This window comes from Vulpes lagopus, chromosome 5 (assembly GCF_018345385.1).
Source record: "Vulpes lagopus strain Blue_001 chromosome 5, ASM1834538v1, whole genome shotgun sequence".
Lineage (NCBI taxonomy): Eukaryota > Metazoa > Chordata > Mammalia > Carnivora > Canidae > Vulpes > Vulpes lagopus.
Window position 1 is genome coordinate 98,496,071 of NC_054828.1, and position 18,888 is coordinate 98,514,958.

Here is an 18,888-nt window from a genome sequence, read left to right on the forward strand (position 1 = left end):
CATATCACACTTCTGTTATACTTAAAGATGCAAGTACATATGTGTGTATATAGAAACTTATAAATGTGGAATATATGGCAACTCTTTGTTATGTGGTCTATTAACTTCCTGTGTCATGGATTATGAATAGTGAACAAAGAGGTAAATGTGTAGATACTCTAGCCTCTTTGTAATACTTAATAGCTTGTAATTTTTTACCACTGGGCAAAAAATTCAAAGAAGAATTGTATTTTCCATTGCCATGCATGTGAAAAATTACCAGGTTTTATATCAGGCTATTTTGATCCAATTTAAATTTTCATGAAATTTAATACTGCCGTCTTTTATCTGTTAGTGAAGTTTATTTCCAGGTTACACTAAGAAGCTTCCTAAAAAGCTGCTGCAGTCCTTAACTCTGTCCATTAACTAGAATCACTCAAGTAGCTGAAATACACACACTCCAGATTTTTTGGGAAAAAGAAAAAGAAAAGAAGTACAGGTAAAATCTGAGTGGAGATAAAATGAAATACTAAAAACAACCTCAATAGCTTCCCCCAAAAAGAAAGAATTATAGTCTTACAAGTTTACATTATATATAAAGTGGTATAATACCAATTCAAGGTGGGTACTGGCAAGATAAGGATGCATAATATGATACTTAAAGTGTTCACTAGGAAAAAGAAAGAGAATGAAGAAATGGAGACAGAACAAAGCAAGTAGCAAAATGGTAGACTTACTAGGAATTATAGCAAATAAAAATGACCTTAACATTTTAAGTTAAAGATTATCAAATTGGATAGAAAGCACGACCTTGCCATAGGCTATTTATAAAAATCTCATAATGGCACATGTAGGTTGATTCAATGACAGGTTAAAATATAAGGGTGGGAAGAGATATAACATGAAAACACTAGGCATTAGAAAACTGGTATGGTTAAAACAATAGCAAAGAAAGTAAACTTCAAGACAAAAAAAATTGCCAGATACAAAGAGAAACAGTTAATATAATAGGCTAAATTCCTCTAGAAGATATAACCCAAAATATGTATGTTCTAAATAACAAAGCTTAAAAATACACAAAACAAAATGAGCAGAAAATTTTTTAATAATACATTTTTATTTTATAAAGAAAGGTTTTAGACCAATGAGCTAGGAAAAACTAGAAAAAGAAAGCTGATTAATTCCCAGCTAAATAGAAGTGAGAAAATAATAAAGACCAGAAATTAAATCAATAACAGAAAATGGACAAAAATGTAAGAAAAGCACTCAAGACAAAAGTATATTATTTGAAAAGATTAACAAAACTGATAAACATCTTGCAAAATTGACCCTTAAACAAAGCCCAAAACTATATTAGAAATCAGAAGGGTCATTACTACAGATCCTATAGACATTAGTATTATAATAAGGAAATATTAATAACAACTTAGATATATTTTACAAATTAGAGGAAAAGGACAAATTCCTTGAAAAACGTAAATTAACAAAAAGTGACAGAGAAGAACTTGGTGATCTTAAGAATCCTATTTGTTAAGGAAATAACAGAGTACCAAAAATCTTCCTATTAAAAACAAAACCATGCCCAGATGGCTTCTTAGTAAATACTATCAAATTTAAGGAAGAAATAATATCAATCTTATAAAAACTCCTTGAGAAAATATAGGGGAAGAGACCACCTTCCTATTCATGCTCTGAGGACAGCATAACCCTTATACCAAAACCTAACAAGGACATCTCAAAGGAAAGAAAATGATATTCTTTACAAGCATACACAAAATTCCTTATACAAACATTACCAATTTATATCCAATAATATAAAGGTATTATAATACATTATGGCCAAGGATTTCAAGAATGTAAATCAGGCTCAACATTTGAAAAGTAATCAATGTAACTCATTCCATTAATATAATGAAGAAATCTCATATAATCAGCTAAATAGAGGCAAAAATTAAGTCAAAATCCAACATCCATGTTAAAAACATTCAGCTAACTAAGAGTATAGGGGAACTTCCCTAGTCTACTAAGTCACCCACAAAAATCCTACAGTGAATGTTCACACTTAATGGGAAATACTGAATGCTTTTCCTCTAAAATCAGGAACAAAATAAGAATGTTCACTCTCACCATTGCTATTCAATATTGTAATGGAGATTTTAGCCAGTCTAACAAGACAAGAAAAAGGATTTTTAAAAGGTACAAATATTGGCAAGGGAGAAGTAAGACTCTCCTCATGTACATGTGATATGATTATATATAGAGAAAATATATTAGATCTAATAAGTGAATTTAGTGAGAATATAGAGGTCAATATAAAAAAATTCAATTACATCTCCATATAACATTAAGAAACAGTAATTAAATTTTAAAAGCAATTCCATTTGAATAAATTTAGTAAAAAAAATGTGAAAGATCTCTATACTGTAAATTATAAAACATGCTAAGAAAAATTAAATTCCTATATAAATAGAGAGATAAACCATCTTCTTGGATTTGAAAGACCCAGCACTGCCTGAATTGCTTAAGAGATTCCATGCAATCACAGATAAATACAATCAGACTTTTTGTTTAAAAACATACACACACACACACACACACACACACAACCTGAAAAGCAAGTCCAAAATTGTATATGGAAATGCAAAGTGCCCAGACAAGTCAAAACAGCCAAGACAATTTTGAAAAAGAACAGACTTAGATGACTCATACAACTTGATTTTTTTTGGTAACACTTTTGAGATACTAAACATATCTCAGGATAGAGTAACCAGAACTCTCATGCAGTGCTCAAATGAGTATAAAATGGTACTACCTCTCTGAAAAATGGCAGTTTCTATAAAGTTGGACATACACATATCTAATTACCCAGCAAATCCTCTCTAGGTATTTACCCTAAGAAAAATGAGAGACTTGTACAAGAGTATTCATTGTGTCTTATTCCTAGCAGCTAAAAAACTAGACACAACCCAAATGTTCAGCCCTGGGAAAATGGACTTAAAAATTATGGTTTATTCATTTAATGTTACAACTCAGCACTAAAAATTAACAAACTACCAACAACACTGAGGAACATGAAGACATTAATTATGCTGAACAAAATAAACTGGACACACAAAAAATACATACTCATACTATATGTTGCCATTTATATGAAGTTCAAGACCTGACAAAACTAAGCTTTGGGGATAAAGTTCAGAAAGGTGGTTGTGAGTGGTGGGGCTGTGGTGGTGAGGTGAGGGGCAACTGCAAAGAGGGAAATGTTTTCTATTTGGTTGGAGTGTTCATTACACAAGGGTATATGTTTGTCATTGAACTATACCCTAAAATCTGTACATTGTTTCATATGCTAATTAAATCTCAAAAAGCATTAAAAAATATTTTAAGTAAGATATTGGATGTGAGGGATTCACATTTTCTTCTGGGTGGCTGGGATTGACTGATGTTAGCGTTACCAGAAGTTCAGTCTGTAGGACTTGCTGTTTGAGAAGCCTGGAATCCCAGTGCAGAAGTGTAGCCAGGCCAGCAGTAGCCAGGCAGCCACACGAGCCAGCAGCACACCAGACTGGCAGGGCTTCTCGATTACCTTACTTTTAGAAATCCCGGTCTAGCCGGTCTAGCCATTTGTGCAGTAAATTTCAAACACACACCGATTCTAAATTACTCAGAAGTGAATACTCTAAGAAGCAGGATTGCATAAGGACGAGAGAACACAGGATAAAGGTCCAAAGTCTGGAGTTATATTCCCAGTACGTCTACTCCCAGACCCTGTGATCTTAGGCAAATCCCCCAATTTTCTGACCTTTAGAAGGTGGTGATGACACACAGCTGCCTAGACAACCTCCCGGGGCTTTGAGGAGGAATAGCTGAGAGGCATAGATGGAAGGAAGCCTGCTATAAAATGCAAAGCTCCATGTAAATTTATAGTATGATTACTGTGTTATTCAATAGCCTGACTCTTACCTCCCTACCCGCATATGCATACACCTTGACCTGTTTTTGAAAACTTTAAATTAGAACCTTTATCAGAGGTAGAGCACTCTTTACAGCCAAGAGTGTTGTTCTGTTTCTTTCAGAAACTGTGGAGAAATGTTGGTTTGAGGCTTCTCTCACTTGGATATACAGATAATCAAGAGTCAGACATCACTTTTAACCTGTGCATTAGACTTCAAACACAGACTCTTTCCTACTCCCAGCTAGAAGATGAAGCCCCTGCTTGCCTCTCCCCTCTCACTCCTCACTGATGCCAGGCAGGAGCTCACACTCATCTTCAGAGAGAAAACCCTGAGAGCCATCTCACCTGCTGGCGAAGGTCAAGGCCAAGGCTGTGGCCAGGTGAGGCATCAGCCGAAGGGTCTGTGTTTGGTGCTCAATGATCTTGACTTCTTCCTTGGCTTTAGGACCAAACTGCCTCCGGCTAGAGAGAATCAAGCAGACACAATTTTTACCAAAATTCAATAGGCGACTTCATTTTCTGAGCTAAACATGTCAAGCAGCCATTTTGCCTTTCAAATGCTTCAGAATAAGGAATGCCCAAGTCTCCTAAAATGTGATTAAGATAATTAGATATCAAAAGTTTCTTAGGACAATCCAACAAAAAAGCTTTTCAGCTCTTCTAGAAATTTATTTTCCCACCATGGAATATTTTTAAAGCATCCTATCTATTTAATTAATACACAGAATAATTTTTATGCCTTAACATTTACATGGCATTTTATAGTTCCAAGTGCCCTGTGATCATTAATTATTCAGCTTTACGAAGTTTGTGACATAATTAATAGGACAAGCGCAATATCCTAGAACATATTTCAAAAGGACATTCTCAACAAGGAGGCATAGCTAACCCCGGTGCTCCTGTCAGATTCATGGGCAGGCCATTACTTTCAGCCCACCTAAATCTCCTCTGCAGTTCCACACAGAAGGGTGTTCACATCCTGCCGTAAATCCTGTGCTCTGTGAGCAGCTGCTGCATTTCGCAGTGGCATCAGTGGCATCGGGGCGGATGGTAACCTTCCTCAGTGTGGTTCCTGAAGTGGCCTGGGATTATCCCCATAGGCAACACCCGGGGACTAATCTTACAGAATCCCTCGGCAGCAGATTGCAAAGAGCCTGGCCTTTTGGAAGTCACCTCCTCCTGAGCCCTGTGATGCTCCCCAGCCCTGGGCCTGGCAGATCTTATTTTTGAACACCTGTGACCTTCATATTGATTTCTGAAAGACCATCTCACAGACACACACATGCATGCACACACACATGCACACAGGTGCATGTGCATATTGGGATGCACACACATGCACACAGGGTACTATATTATCTAACAGGCAGAGCAACCTCCTGCTTCAGACACCAGTGAAGGGAGGATATCTATCTATCACAAGGAGAGAAGGGAAACAAATTTTAAAACTTTTTTATATTTGATAGACCTTCTTAAACATAATTTGATGCTTTAATATGGTCTTTATTTGTTCTTAAAAGAAGGACACCATGATCTTCTTCATGCATACTATGTCTAGAATTCATAGCCTGTCCCTGCTGTGTGGGTGGGAGGTGGTAAGGACACATATGACTAGAGGGACATACAGGGGGTGGCTTTTGAGCTTCCCCAGGCACAGTCTAACCATCCTACCATTGGTTGTCTGAGGATCACTACCCAAGTCTGCCCTCTGTCTGCCCCAGTGTACACTGACAACAGTGGGGCATGGCATCAAATGAGGCCTGACAGCCTGTAGAGAAACTTCTCAGCTTTTGCTGGAGCACTGTGAAACCAGTAAGAAAAAATCACAGATCCAATAGTGGCATCATCATAATGTCAGGTCAATTTAAATTCCATTTGTCCTTGTTCTCTTAACTTCCATTTTTCAGTGCTATGATTATACTGTAGCTTTTTCTATGGTCGCTGTGGCTGAAATTTTGTGTACCAAAGGCATTCACTGACACATGAGACTCACTCCTCTGGGGGACATCTTCGCACCTGCTCTGTGTCAGCACCACTTTAGGTGCTGGGCATCCACCAGGGTCAAGAAGGCTGAGGCACAGCTGTTGAGCTCACAGCTCTACACACAGAGAAAACTAGACCAGGTGATGTGGGCAGGAGAGCCTTGCATGTAACCCCACCCCCATCTCACTCTGTCAATCACCAGTATTTCCCTTTTTTTTTTTTGATTGATTGATTGATTGATTGATTGATTTATTCAGAGAGAGCGAGAGAGAGGCAGAGACACAGGCAGAGGGAGAAGCAGGCCCCATGCAGGAAGCCTGACGTGAGACTCGATCCCGTATCTCCAGGATCACACCCCGGGCTGCAGGCGGCGCTAAACCGCTGCACCACCGGGGCTGCCCATCAGTATTTCCTAATGTGCTGCTAGAGTGAACTTTATCCACACAGCACCAGGAAAAGAAGCCCCTGATCATTACACTTTTTAGCTTTTGTTTTGCTAAAAAATAATTACAATAGCAATGCCACTTTAGAAAGCATCCCATCAAATTATGTTTTTGTGTGTGAAGTATTTGTCTTGGCCCCACACACAGTATGAATGAATGCATGGATGGATGGATGGATGGATGGATGGATGGATGGGTGGATTTTGCCAATGAGGAAATGGAGATGAAGCACAATGCAATAGCTCTCTCAAGACCTCAGGGAAGGTCTTCGGATGGGATGCCAGGTCTGACCCCTGACCTGGTATGGCTTACTTTCCTAATTCAGGTACACCTTATAACCGTCCCATTTCCCCTTTGATTCTCACAATTCAATTAGGAGGCCAGGTGCAGAGCAGAAAGAGGCCACCAGGAGCCCATGTGGCAGGGCTCAGACCTTTTTTTGTGTTGTTAGGGAGGAAAGAGTTTCGCTGGTGAGCTGCCGCAGACTTACCAGGCAATTTCACAAAACTCAGGAGATTATACAAGACTCTGACTTCCCAGGTTTTCTCAAAAACTAGGAAGATCTGGTAAATCTGGACTCCATTCCCTTGATCTGATCCACTGGAGCTCAGAGCCTGCTGACTCCTCCGTTTAGGACATGGCTGTTCCCCAGGGTCCCCTGAGCCCTTTCTGCTCGCTGACATTACCTGCAGGCCTGGGAGGCACTGAGTCTTCAAGCCCTGCCACAGGGGATTTCTCTTTTTCACCCACAATACATTTACATCAGCATCCTAACCTGTTAATTAAGTTCTGGGATTATGATATACGGCCAGGCATAGGCATTCTCTATGAGTCTATGAATTCATTAACAGAACCAGGGGGCAAAACAGAACAGCTCTGGCCAGCTCATACAGCATGAAATCCAAATGTTTCAGCTTGGCATTCAAAAGCCTACTTTGGCCTTACTTGAGTGTCCCAACTGTTTTTTCTGCTAAGCCCCTTCAGACACTTCCCATCCTGGGCCTCTGTCCAGGCAAGGCTCTCAGCCAACCTCACTCGGCTGCCACACATTGTATTTTTGGTGGCTTAGCCAAATACCCATCCCTCCCACTGACACTGTCTCCCATTCGTGCCATGCCTCTTCAAAAACCAAACCAAGCCAAGCAAAGGAGGGAGCTACTTCTCCTTGGAATGCCCTGAGCATTTCACCCGTTATTCCTCCCCCGTGGAAGCACTTCTATCTTTCATGCCAGCACAGGGTGCACCTGTACTGACCACATGTTTTGATGCATTGCCACCTGGAGCCCTCTTTCCTGACCCTTGAGGGACTGGCCTTCCCAGGGCTAGCCAATGCCTACAGAGAGCAAAGAACTACTTTGCCTGTCAATCTTTCACATGCAAGCTAACCAGTCCAGAGCCCACAACCCCAACCTTTACCAGACTTTTTTTAAAGTGGGTACTGTCCCCTAGGGCCAGGTACCAGACAACAAAGCTCCAATGCCCCATAACCCTCTGTAATTATTCATACTAGACAATCCTAAACCTGCTTAGCCAGCTGGTCCTTCCTCCCCCATTCCTTCTCACAGAAACCACAATAAACCATGTTCCCCCTTGTTCCCATTGCCTCTTGACCATCCCTGGTGCTTCCCATATGGCTTTGAATGCCATGGAATACCCCCTCCTCCTGGGAACTGCAACAAGCTATCTTTTCAATGGCGGTTGTCCCCTGATAGGTTGGTCTCACCATACCTGAACAAAACCTATGAGGCCAGCCTGTTCTGTGTTGATGTACCCCAGGCTGGCTGGGTAGGAGTACTCAGGAAAAAGAAAGCAAGGTGACAGATAGAATGTCCTACCATCTCAGCAGTTCCATACCCAATTCCTTCACCCACCCACCCCTCCATGTCTCCTTGGAATATTTACTTGTTACCAGATGTCCCAAGAAAAGGTCAATGGTCAGACACTGAAGTGCTGAGTGGGAGCTAGCAGGCAGTTAGCACAGGGCTGGAAGAAGAATTTCAGATTAGGAATCCACCTTGCCTTTATGCTCAGCAGCCCATCCCACCCCTGGTTTGTCTTGTTTTGTTGTGGTTTTTTGTTTGTTTTTGTTTCTTGCCAGGGATTAGAAGAAATAAGTGGGCAGAAAGCACACAGCACCCGCCCGCCTTCCCTCCCTCCCTCTGGCCCCAGACAGCGATAGTCCCCAAAGGTTTGAGCTGAGGGTTCCTGCTGGCCTCTTACCCATCCGATGCGTTCTTTGGCTTCCCCAGGACAAAAGTGATACTAAAGTCTAGTGACCCTTCTGTCCAGAGGTGCAGCCAGAGGTCATCCCTATGACTGCCACTATCGGCCTCCGAACTGGCAGCCTGGCTCCAACACAGGCAGCAGAGACAGGGGGCCCCAAGTCTCTGTGTCTGAAAGGGTGTGACCAGTGCAGGCACCCTGCCCTGCCACTGTGTGGTCACCCACCTATTTACACCCCTGGACTCAGCAACTGCACTGCGGGTCATGATGGTCCAGGCCCAACTTCTGGTTGCCAGCGTCCTGGCAGGCTGCCCTGAACACAGCTCACAGGGCTGTAATCCCTGCAGCTGGCCAGCAATTACTGGCTGCCAGACCTTTTTACTGCTCCAGTTTATGATCTATATGGGCACAATATTCTTCCTGTCTTTCCTCTGCTGGGTTACTATTTTTCTTTAAAAACACATGTAAAGGCTATATTTTTCTCTGTGATCATGATTTTTATTTCAGTGCCGAAAAAACCTCAAAGTCACCAAGCTCAAATTTTTCATGCTCTTTAAAAACAAGAAGTGATGCATGTGCACACAGCAACATCCATGTGAAAATAAAGCCACGGCTCTGAGAATGCTGTGAATGATGCCATTTAAAATTATAGATTTGAAAAGCTATTTCTGGATTCCAGCAACTCATAAGGAATAGAGGAAACATCTATTTTAAGTTGTTTTATTTCATTCCCACTCAATTTTGAACACGGCTGCTTAAAGCAACGTTCATGGAAAGTGACACGGCTATTAATCACCAATGCAGCTACTGCGCGCGCAGCCTCTGGGGGAGGCCGAGCTGCCCGCCTTCCCATCTCCCCCTGGTCTCTTCTCCCAAAGGAGGCCAGTGACCTACTAAAAAGATAATTGCTTTGCATGTTTCCTGCTCTGCAGCATCATTGCATCAGTCTATTCTGAATGACATCCAGTCAAATTGGAAGAAGGAGAAGAGCTTTGTGGCTGGGCCTCGCCCTTGACCCTGAGACTTCTTGGCGTAAGCTGGTTCACAGGCATCCCTGCTGCCAGAGAGAGGAAGGACAAAACCTTCCTCCTTTACTGTCAAAGTGCTGACCTCTGCAGACAAAAGCTGAGCAAAATCTGGGCCCAGGCCACACTCCCTGTGGCCACCTTCCCTCATTAATCTCGGCCACAGGCAGGCTTCAAGGGAGCTTGTGAATGCCCCACAGGTGGACCACTACACCCCATTTCCACTGGCCCCCAACAGAGACCCTCCGACCACTCAGAGAGCCCACAGACCATCTATCCCTGTTTCTCCCTTTCCTGGGATGCTCCTAGACATAGAAACCCACAGGGAAACTATGTTACAAAGCAGGATATTTTAATGCCACAGGTCAGACCCAGCAGATTTGGTTCAGCTATCCAACCAGGATGTAAAAATCTGGCTTCTTATTATCAAGTAATGTCAGCAGACACCCTGACCCCCAACCCCAAGCCAATCTCAACCAACCCCACCCTGGGGTCAAGCTTGGGATCATGGAAGGGTCCCAGCTCCACATAACTCTTGTTATTTATTTATTTATTTATTTTTTGGAAAGCTGAGCACTTAGTTTGTCCTTGGATTCCGACAAAGCAATCCTGCATTAAAACATCAGGCTCAAGATGCTACATTACCATGTTTTAGCTAGAATTCTTCAAATGGGCATCTTCAAATCTGTCTATAGGCAAGATAAAAGGTGTGTATGTGTAGCATATATGTAAATTTTTTTTAACAGTAGCCTTGCTTGTAATTAAATGTGCAAAATTGGCTCAAGGAAGAATTCTCAAAGTACCCTTCTGATCCTGTGGCAATCTCAAATAACTTTTGCACCTTCAAAACACCTTTCTTTCTCCCAATTCTGAACGGTCTCTCAATCCAACCACCACAGAATAGAATAGGTGATCATTAATGGTTTGATGGAGTCCATGACAATGACAAATTTATAAACATGAAAATATTTCAGATATGAAAAGAAATGAGGGTGCTTTTTTTGTCAGTGTCAAAAAGTCTATAGAGAGTGCAGAGACAGCCACCCCAAATCCACAAATAGACACTAGAGCCCACAGTTTCTCAGCCAGAGAGTGCAGAAAGAGCTTTTTCTTTTTTCTTTTTTCTTTCCTTTCTCCAAAGGTTACACCAAATCAAAACCCCAGAATTATAAAGGCCTCAACAGGAAACCTGTAGGTCTAAAGTCATGGCCACTGCCAGGTAGGGACTGACATTCTGCTACCCAGGCTACAAAGACGGTCCACCTTGTAAATTAGCACTGGAATAGTAGTACCAAATGGAGCAGGCTGCAGAACCATAAGGGATTAGGATCAGGCCATTCCCCCCACCAGTGGATGGATGACCCCAGGGGAGACGCCAGAAACCCTTTAGATAAGAGACAACACAAGGCAGAGTAAACCTGCAGTGCCATCCCCATATTTCCATTGAGTGGGCCACTTCTGGCTGACTTTATAATGCAGGATTATAACCATTATACCCTGACCATCCAGTGGAGACCAGGCTTGGGTCACTCTGAATCTGAAGATTGGCCAATTCCAGGTTCTTCTGTGACAGTTCAATGACATAAACAAGAGTAGATCTGACCCAACACACAAAGGTTCAATCTCCTTCAGAATAAACATCAGTGAGCCTGGCTGCCTCTCACTGAATTTGTTCTTATCCACTTCTTGTGCTTCATGCTGCCCATAGGAGACCATCCTGGGACCAAGTCAACATCACATCACCCCAGGCATCAGAGAAGGGAAGGCAGGAGATAGTGGTTAAAACACGGTTTGGATCAGACAAAGCTGGTTTGCATACAGACTCTGACAACTGCTATGTTAACCTGAGCAAGTTACACAAATTCGTTGAGCCCTAAAATAGGCTGACAATGATGGTAAGAACTAAGTGAGATGTTGCCCATATGCATTTAGGTCTTACAGGCATTGCAGGTGTCATCATCACAATCACTACCATTTTCCCAAGTCCCTAAAATTATCTTCTCTTCTAGTCATCCTTGTTCTAGAAAACACATTTTAATATTTCCCCCGAAAAAGCACTCTTTGTTAACCCAAACAAAGCACCAATGTATTTTGCATCACTTAAATTGTTGTGAGAAAAAAGTTATGGGTGAAGGGGAAAGTCTCTTCCACTCAACCTTATATTAAAAATAATGAAATTGCTGACATAAAAGAAAATAAGCTGTTTACTGATGTTTTGGAAAATTATGTGTGTGTGTGCATATTTGTGTGTGTCTGTGCATTGGAAAGCATATGATGCTTCCTAAAAGCACCTGACACTTTTATGTACCCCAAAACACCAGCCAATTTTCTTCTTCCCGAATTCCAGGGAAGGACAATAAGATGGACAAAACAGAGCCAGAGAAGTTGGGGTGGGCAGAGCCTTTCAGCACATTATGTTGCCATAGAAGCAGCAGGTTCTTTCTAGAGTCAATCAGCCTACCCTAGAGAGGAATGTGAATGTTATTCAGATGGTTCTCACACAAGGGAAATTAATTTACTTTTCAGAATAACAGCCTCAGTAATATCTATGAGTGACATGGTGGTTAATGTTAGTCGTCAGCACTGTGATTCCTTGAGATTGTTCTTTAAAAAAAAATCATATACTAATGAATGCAAAACAAAATTATAATGGCGGGAGACACGGAGCCATAAATTATAGCTGAGACTGCCTGGGGTGGGCTAATAATTTCACTGTTGAATTATTTTCATATTTTAAAAATTTATACATACAGAGAGCAAAAGATAAATCTTCCATCATCAGCACCACTGCAGAGATATTGCAGAACCTCCAGCACCTCAGCTATTAGAGGTGAGGAAGCAAGAGGGCCAACCACTTTGGGAGCCAGCCTTCCTTTCCATCGTATGGCAGCTGCAGGATATATGTGCATCCTGCCTGCATCAACAGCCATCCAGAGCCTACTGTCATCCTGGAGATAGCAAACCAGACCACCAAGTATGTGCAGTGAGAGAAAGAAGACAAATACTGAGCATTAACACTTTCTAGGTAACCCCTTCGCGAGGTTGATCATCAGGAGAGGAAAACTAAGTAATGAAATACTCTTTAGGGGCTGGCATCCATTTTGTAATGCTTTAGTCTGGCTTTAGGCTGTTCTTGGCAATGGGACATACCCAAGTAGCTTAAGGTCTGGCTGCTGCCCCTGCTTTCCCTCTCAATCCATAGCCTTAAAGTTAAAGGGTACCCATAGGCTCTTAAAACAACAGCAATCTTTCAATTTACAAACATGGTTTGTCTTTCCATTTATTTAGATCTTAGATTTTTTTCCTCAGGGTTTTGCAGTTTTCAGCATATAAGTTCTACATCTGTTTAAGTTTGCATCTAAGTATTTCAGTTTTTAAATATTTTATTTCTTTATTTTGAGAGAGAGAGCATGCATGAGCAGGGGGTGGGGCAGAGGGAGAGAGAGAGAAGTAGACTCCCTGCTGACCAGAGAGCTTGATGCAGGACTCAATCCTAGGACTTTGGGATCATGACCTGAGCCAAAGGCAGACACTTAACCAACTGAGCCACCCAGGCACCTGGTATTTCAATATTTATAAACAATTGTAAATGATATCATATTTCAAATTCTGGTACCCTTGCATTCATTGCTAGCATATAAAAATACAATTGATTTTTGCATCCTGTAACCTTATTTTGTATCCTGTAACCTTATTGCTCAATTCTTAGTTCTAGGACTTTTTGTAAATACTTCGAGATTTTCTATATAAACAATCATATCATCACATACAAACAACTGTATTAGTTACTTCCCAATCTATATTGTTTTTATTTTCTTTTCCCGCCTTATTGCACTGGCTACAACTTCCATTGCTATATTGAATGAGAGTGGTGAGAGTAAATATTCTTGCCTTATTCCCAACATTAGGGGGAAAGCATTCAGCCTTTCACCATTAAGTATGTGGACTATAAATTATTTTGTAAATGGTCTTATCAGGTTTAGCACATTTCTTGGTATTTCTATTTGAAAATTTTTGTCAAGAATGTATGTTGAATTTTTCAAATGCTTTTTCTTTACCAATTGATAATGATTATGTGAGTTTTCTAGTTTTACTTAACATTTTGTGTTACATGGATTATTAAATATTAAATCAGCATCCTATTCCTGGAATATGGTTAATGTTAGCCATCAGAACTGTGATTCTTTGAGATCATTCTTTTAAAGAAATCATATACTAATGAATGCAAAACAAAATTACAATGGTAGGAGACGTGAAGCCATAAATTATAGCTGAGACTGCCTGGTGTGGGCAGTCTGATTTTCCCTCTCCTTCTGCCCCTCCTCCCTGCTTATGCTGTCTCTCTCCCTCTCTCAAAATAAATAAATACAATCTTTAAAAAATTGAAATATTTAGGTGCAAACTTAACAAAACACATGTAGAACTTATATGCTTAGGTGCAAACTGCAAAACACTGATGAAAGAAATAAAAGATCTAAATAAATGAAATATTTGGGGGACACCTGGGTGACTTAGTGGTTGAGCATCTTCCTTTGGCTCAAATCGTGATCCTGGGGCCCTGTGATCGAGTCCTGCATCAGGCCCCCTGCAGGGAGCTTTCTTCTTGCTCTACCTATATCTCTGCTTCTCTCTCTGTGTGTCTCTCATGAATAAATAAATAAATAATCTTTAAAAAAGGAATATTTGGTCATGGTATATAGTTCTCTTTATATATTACTAAATTATATTTCCTAATATTTTGCTAAGGATTCTTGTGTCTATATTCTGAGGAATATTGTTCTATAGTTTCCTTTTTTTATATCCTCTTAATTTGGTTTTGGGATCAGAATATGACTGCTTTTGTAAAATGACTTGGAAAGTGTTTCTTCCTCTTCCATTTTCTAGAAGAGTGGATAGAAATATTGTTAATTCTTCTTTAAATGTTTGGCAGAATTCAATAAAATCAGCTGGCCCAGAGATTTTTTTTTAGGAGTTTTAAAATTACTAATTCAATTTCCTTAAAAATTATAGGGTTATTCAAAATGTCTTACATATTGGGTAAAATTTCATGTTTTCTGAAGCGTTAATCCCTTTCATCAAAGTTTTCACATTTATGTTTACAGAGTGGTTCCTAGTATTCCCTTATTACCCTTTTGATGTTTTCACTGTGTATAGTAATATCCCATATCATTCCTGATATTAGTAATTTGTGCTTTCTCTCTTATTCTTTGCTAGAGTTCAATTTTATTGATCTTTTCAAAGAACCAGCTCTTTGCTTCATTGATATTCTCTATTTTTCTGTCTTCAATTTCATTGATTTCTTCTCTTAACTTTATTATTTCATTCCCTCAGCTTCCTTTCGGTTTATTTTGTTCTTTTTCTAGGCTAAAAGGGGTACTTAGATATTAATTTGAGGTGGAGCCTAGATGTTGATTTGAGACTTTCCCCCTTTTCTAATGTATGCATTTAGTGCTATAACTTTCCCTCTCAGAACGGCTTTAAGCTGTGTCACACAAATTTTGATATATTGTATTTTCATTTTTCTCTGGTTCAGTGTATTTTTAAAAATTGGGCTTTAAAGTTACCCTTTTTACTATAGAGAAGTGTGTTGTTTAGTTTGCAAGTTTTTAGAGGTCTTTCCTGTTACCTTTTTGTTACAGATTTCTATTTTGAATACACTGTAGTCAGAAAACACACTCTGCAGGACTTCAACATTTAAAAATTGGTTGCAGTTTCTTTTATGGCCACATCTCTTATACAATCTATCTTGGTAATGTTAGGCACTTGAAAAGAATATGAGCTCTGCTTCTGTTTGGCAAAGTGTTTTATAAATGTTGACTAGATCCTATTGGTTGATAGCACTGTGAGTTTTTCTACATCTTTGCTGATGTTATGTCTAGTTGTCACGTGAATTGTTGAAAGGAGAATTTTGAAATATCCCACTATAATTGTGGATTAGTTTATTTCTCTTGTCAGTTCTATCAGTTTTTACTTCAGGTATTTTTCAGCCTGTTGCGTTTAACACATTTAGGATTGCTATATATATTTGATGAATTGACTCTTTTATCATTATTAAATATCCTTCCATGTCTTTGACATTATTAAATGTCCTTTCTTGTCTTTGACAACTTTCTTTGTTCTCTGAAGTCTACTTTATATGAAATTAAAAGAGCCACTCCTGCTTTTCTTTGGTTAATCTTTGCATCATGTATCTTTTTTCATTCTTTTGCACTCAATGTGCATATCTGATTATATTTGAAGTGAGTTTCTTACAGATGACATAGAGTTTGGTCATGTTTTTAAATCTACTTTGCCAAGTTCTGTTTTTTTAACTGAATTATTTAAATCATTTACATTTATTTTGATTATTAGTATGTTAAGGCTTAAGTTTGACTTTCTTATTGTTGTTCCCTCTTTTTCATTTCTGTTTCATTTTTCTTACTTTTCTTTAGATTACTTAAACATTTCTAAAGATTCATTCTTGAGTTATCTATTTGTACAGGGTTTTTTTTTTTTTTTTCCAGATTGGGTAATTTACATTGCTTTATCTCCCAGTTCACCAATTCTTTGTCTCTTCCACTTGCTGTTAAGATCATCTACTGAGTTTTTTACTTAAGTTATTATTTTTTCTGTTCTAAAATTTCCACTTGGTTCTTCTTTATATCTCCTGTTTCTTTGCTTAGACTCTCTTTCTTTGTCAATACTTTCTTTTTTTCATGTTTCAAATGTGCTTATAATTGCTGTTTGAAACATTTTTATGATGGCTACTTTAAAATGTTTTTCAGATTATTCTAACACTTTTGTCATTTTAGTACTGGCATCTATTTGTTACCTTCTGTCATTTGGTTTGAGATCTTCATGATTCTTGGTATGACAAGCAATTTTCACATTAGATTGCAAGACTCTGGGTCTTATTTAAACCTTCTGAATTTCTCTGAAATTACTGTGGCAGGGAAGAGTCATTACTTACAAGTGGAGGTAGTAGTACAGATTCTCCACCTAGCCTCCACTGACACCCAAGTGATGGAGTGAGCTCTTCTTGTTGTGTAGGGGTGGGAGTTATAGCTTCCCAGGTAGTCTCCACTGACATGACAGTGGGTGGGGTGTCATTATTGCTGAGTAGTAGTGAAAGTTCTAACTTTCCACTCAGCCTCCTCTAACATCAGTACAGTGAGAGGTGGAAAGATGGGTAGAGGTAGATGTCCAGGCTCTCCACATGTTCTCTACTGACAACACAGGGATAGGACCTGTTTTCCCCAGGCAAGAATGAAATTCCCAGCTCTCTGTTTAGCTTTCTCATGCCTCCATGGTGGCAGAGTTGGTACAACTCTATGCCCCCTATTTAGCCTTTTTGGCATTTGTGGGGTGGGACCACAGTTCTTTCAGTTGTGTTTGACTAAAGTAGAACAATATTGCCTAAAAGTTTTATCTTGCTAAATGTCCTTTCCTAGTCCTTTGACTCAAGAAAACAGACTTAGTTGGGTCTTTTATTTTTCTTTTGTTTGTTTGTTCTCGTTCGTGTTACTGGGTTGTAGGTTTTATCAGTATGCAGTCTGTGATATACGAAGCAAAAAGAAATGAGAGAACTCCCCACTGTGTCATTCCTTGGGTTTCAAGGTCCTAATTGGTCTGCTTTCTTGTCTCCACTTTTCAAGTCTTCGTATGTTTGTTTTACATGAAATGTCCAGGCTTTTCAGTTGTCCTTAGTAGGAATGTTAACGAAAACTATATCTACTCTATCTACCAAGAAATGTAAAATCCTATTGCAAGTTTCTAAACATGAAATATTTAGATTTGAGTTCCAGTAAGTTTGTCTGTGAAAAGTGTAATAATTGACTGATAACATTAGATTTATTTTGCTTCCATATACATAAGAAAAGACAGAGACAGAGAAAAAAAAAGATCATGTATAGATGTTAATAAATAATATAAATGTCATATTTCCTACAATAAAAAAATCTCTTAAAGATATACTGCTAATTTAATAATAATATATCCATAAATAAGGAAATATGACATGGTTAATGTGTTCCAAATTACAGATATATCAATGTCAGAAAAAATAAAATGAAACTATCCCAATCAAGGAATAATTTACATCTTCAATGTGTATTAATATATTTTATTAGTAATATATATATGGAGAGTTCTAGATCCTGATTTCTGCTTACCTAATATTTCACTGTATGCAACTTCTCATGTTATTAAATATCCTTGAAGTTACAATCTTAATAACTATTTCCCTAGGGTAACTAATAGTACTGGATTGAAAAATGTGAACCTTTTTTAAAACTTCTGTCACATATCATCAACTCATTTTCCAGAAGAATTGTACCAATTTTTATTCTTTTTCCCAACGTATAAGCTTGCCCATCTTATACATTTCTTTCAGATCTGAGTATTGCCCTTTCAAAGTCTGCTAAATTATCAAAATAAAAAATTATCTCATTTTAACTTGACTTTCTTTGATTACTAACAATTTAATTAGTTTGTTTACATATTTCTGGCCTATAGTTAGGTGTTCTTCAAATAGTTATAGATCAGGTACCCATTTATATATTTTGATATTAGTGTTTTTCTTATTTATTTACAGAGGCTTTTTATATATTAATGAAATTAAACCACTGCCAGTCATATTTGTTTATCCATTTTTCTACTGTGCCATGTTTTTAACTTTGTTTTTGAAACATGCACATCTTTAAATTTTTATATAAGCAACTTAATTTGGCAATTTGCTTTGGGTCTTTTTTCTATTTGGAACTTTTTTTTTAACTACACAAATAAATGAATCACCTTTTCCCTTCATTTATGTTATTTTGTAGTTTATTTCAACATTAGAAATAAGCAGAGGTGAGAGATGCAGGTCTACCCCAGTGGGATACAGGAATAAATCTACCAACATAGTTAACTGTAGCAAGTGCCACTAGGCTGACCCAAGAAGGATCTATGAAGGTGAACTGTTCTTGTTCATATATGCTTAAAATAGCCATTCCCTGATCCCAGACAATTCCCTTGATCTTCCTCCTTCCAACTGACTTGGCAGACAAGTCCTTGCTTTAACCTCTCTCCCACTTTATTTTCTAATCTTCCAGGAAATTAATGCAAGGCCTTAGCTTCTCTGAACACAGTCCTTTCTAGGCACCCTTTTTCATCTTTGATTTTAAAATTGAAATAATAGTAAAAACAAACCTTGCTCTTCTGTTGGCAACAAGATATGTGCCTTCAAGGAATATTTATTTAAGGGCAAAAAAATCTCTTTGAGTAGGACTATGTTGTAATAACCACCCCCTCGCCCAGCATAACC

General features: G+C 38.9%; 1 protein-coding gene across 1 annotated transcript in view; it reads right to left on the reverse strand.

Annotated features, from left to right (window-relative positions):
* ACOXL (acyl-CoA oxidase like) overlaps positions 1 to 18,888 on the reverse strand; it is a 351,756-nt gene that overhangs the window by 190,838 nt on the left and 142,030 nt on the right. Inside the window, exon 11 of the mRNA XM_041756084.1 lies at positions 4,277 to 4,393. Coding sequence (XP_041612018.1) covers positions 4,277 to 4,393 — 117 coding nt within the window. The remainder of the gene's footprint in view (positions 1 to 4,276; positions 4,394 to 18,888) is intronic.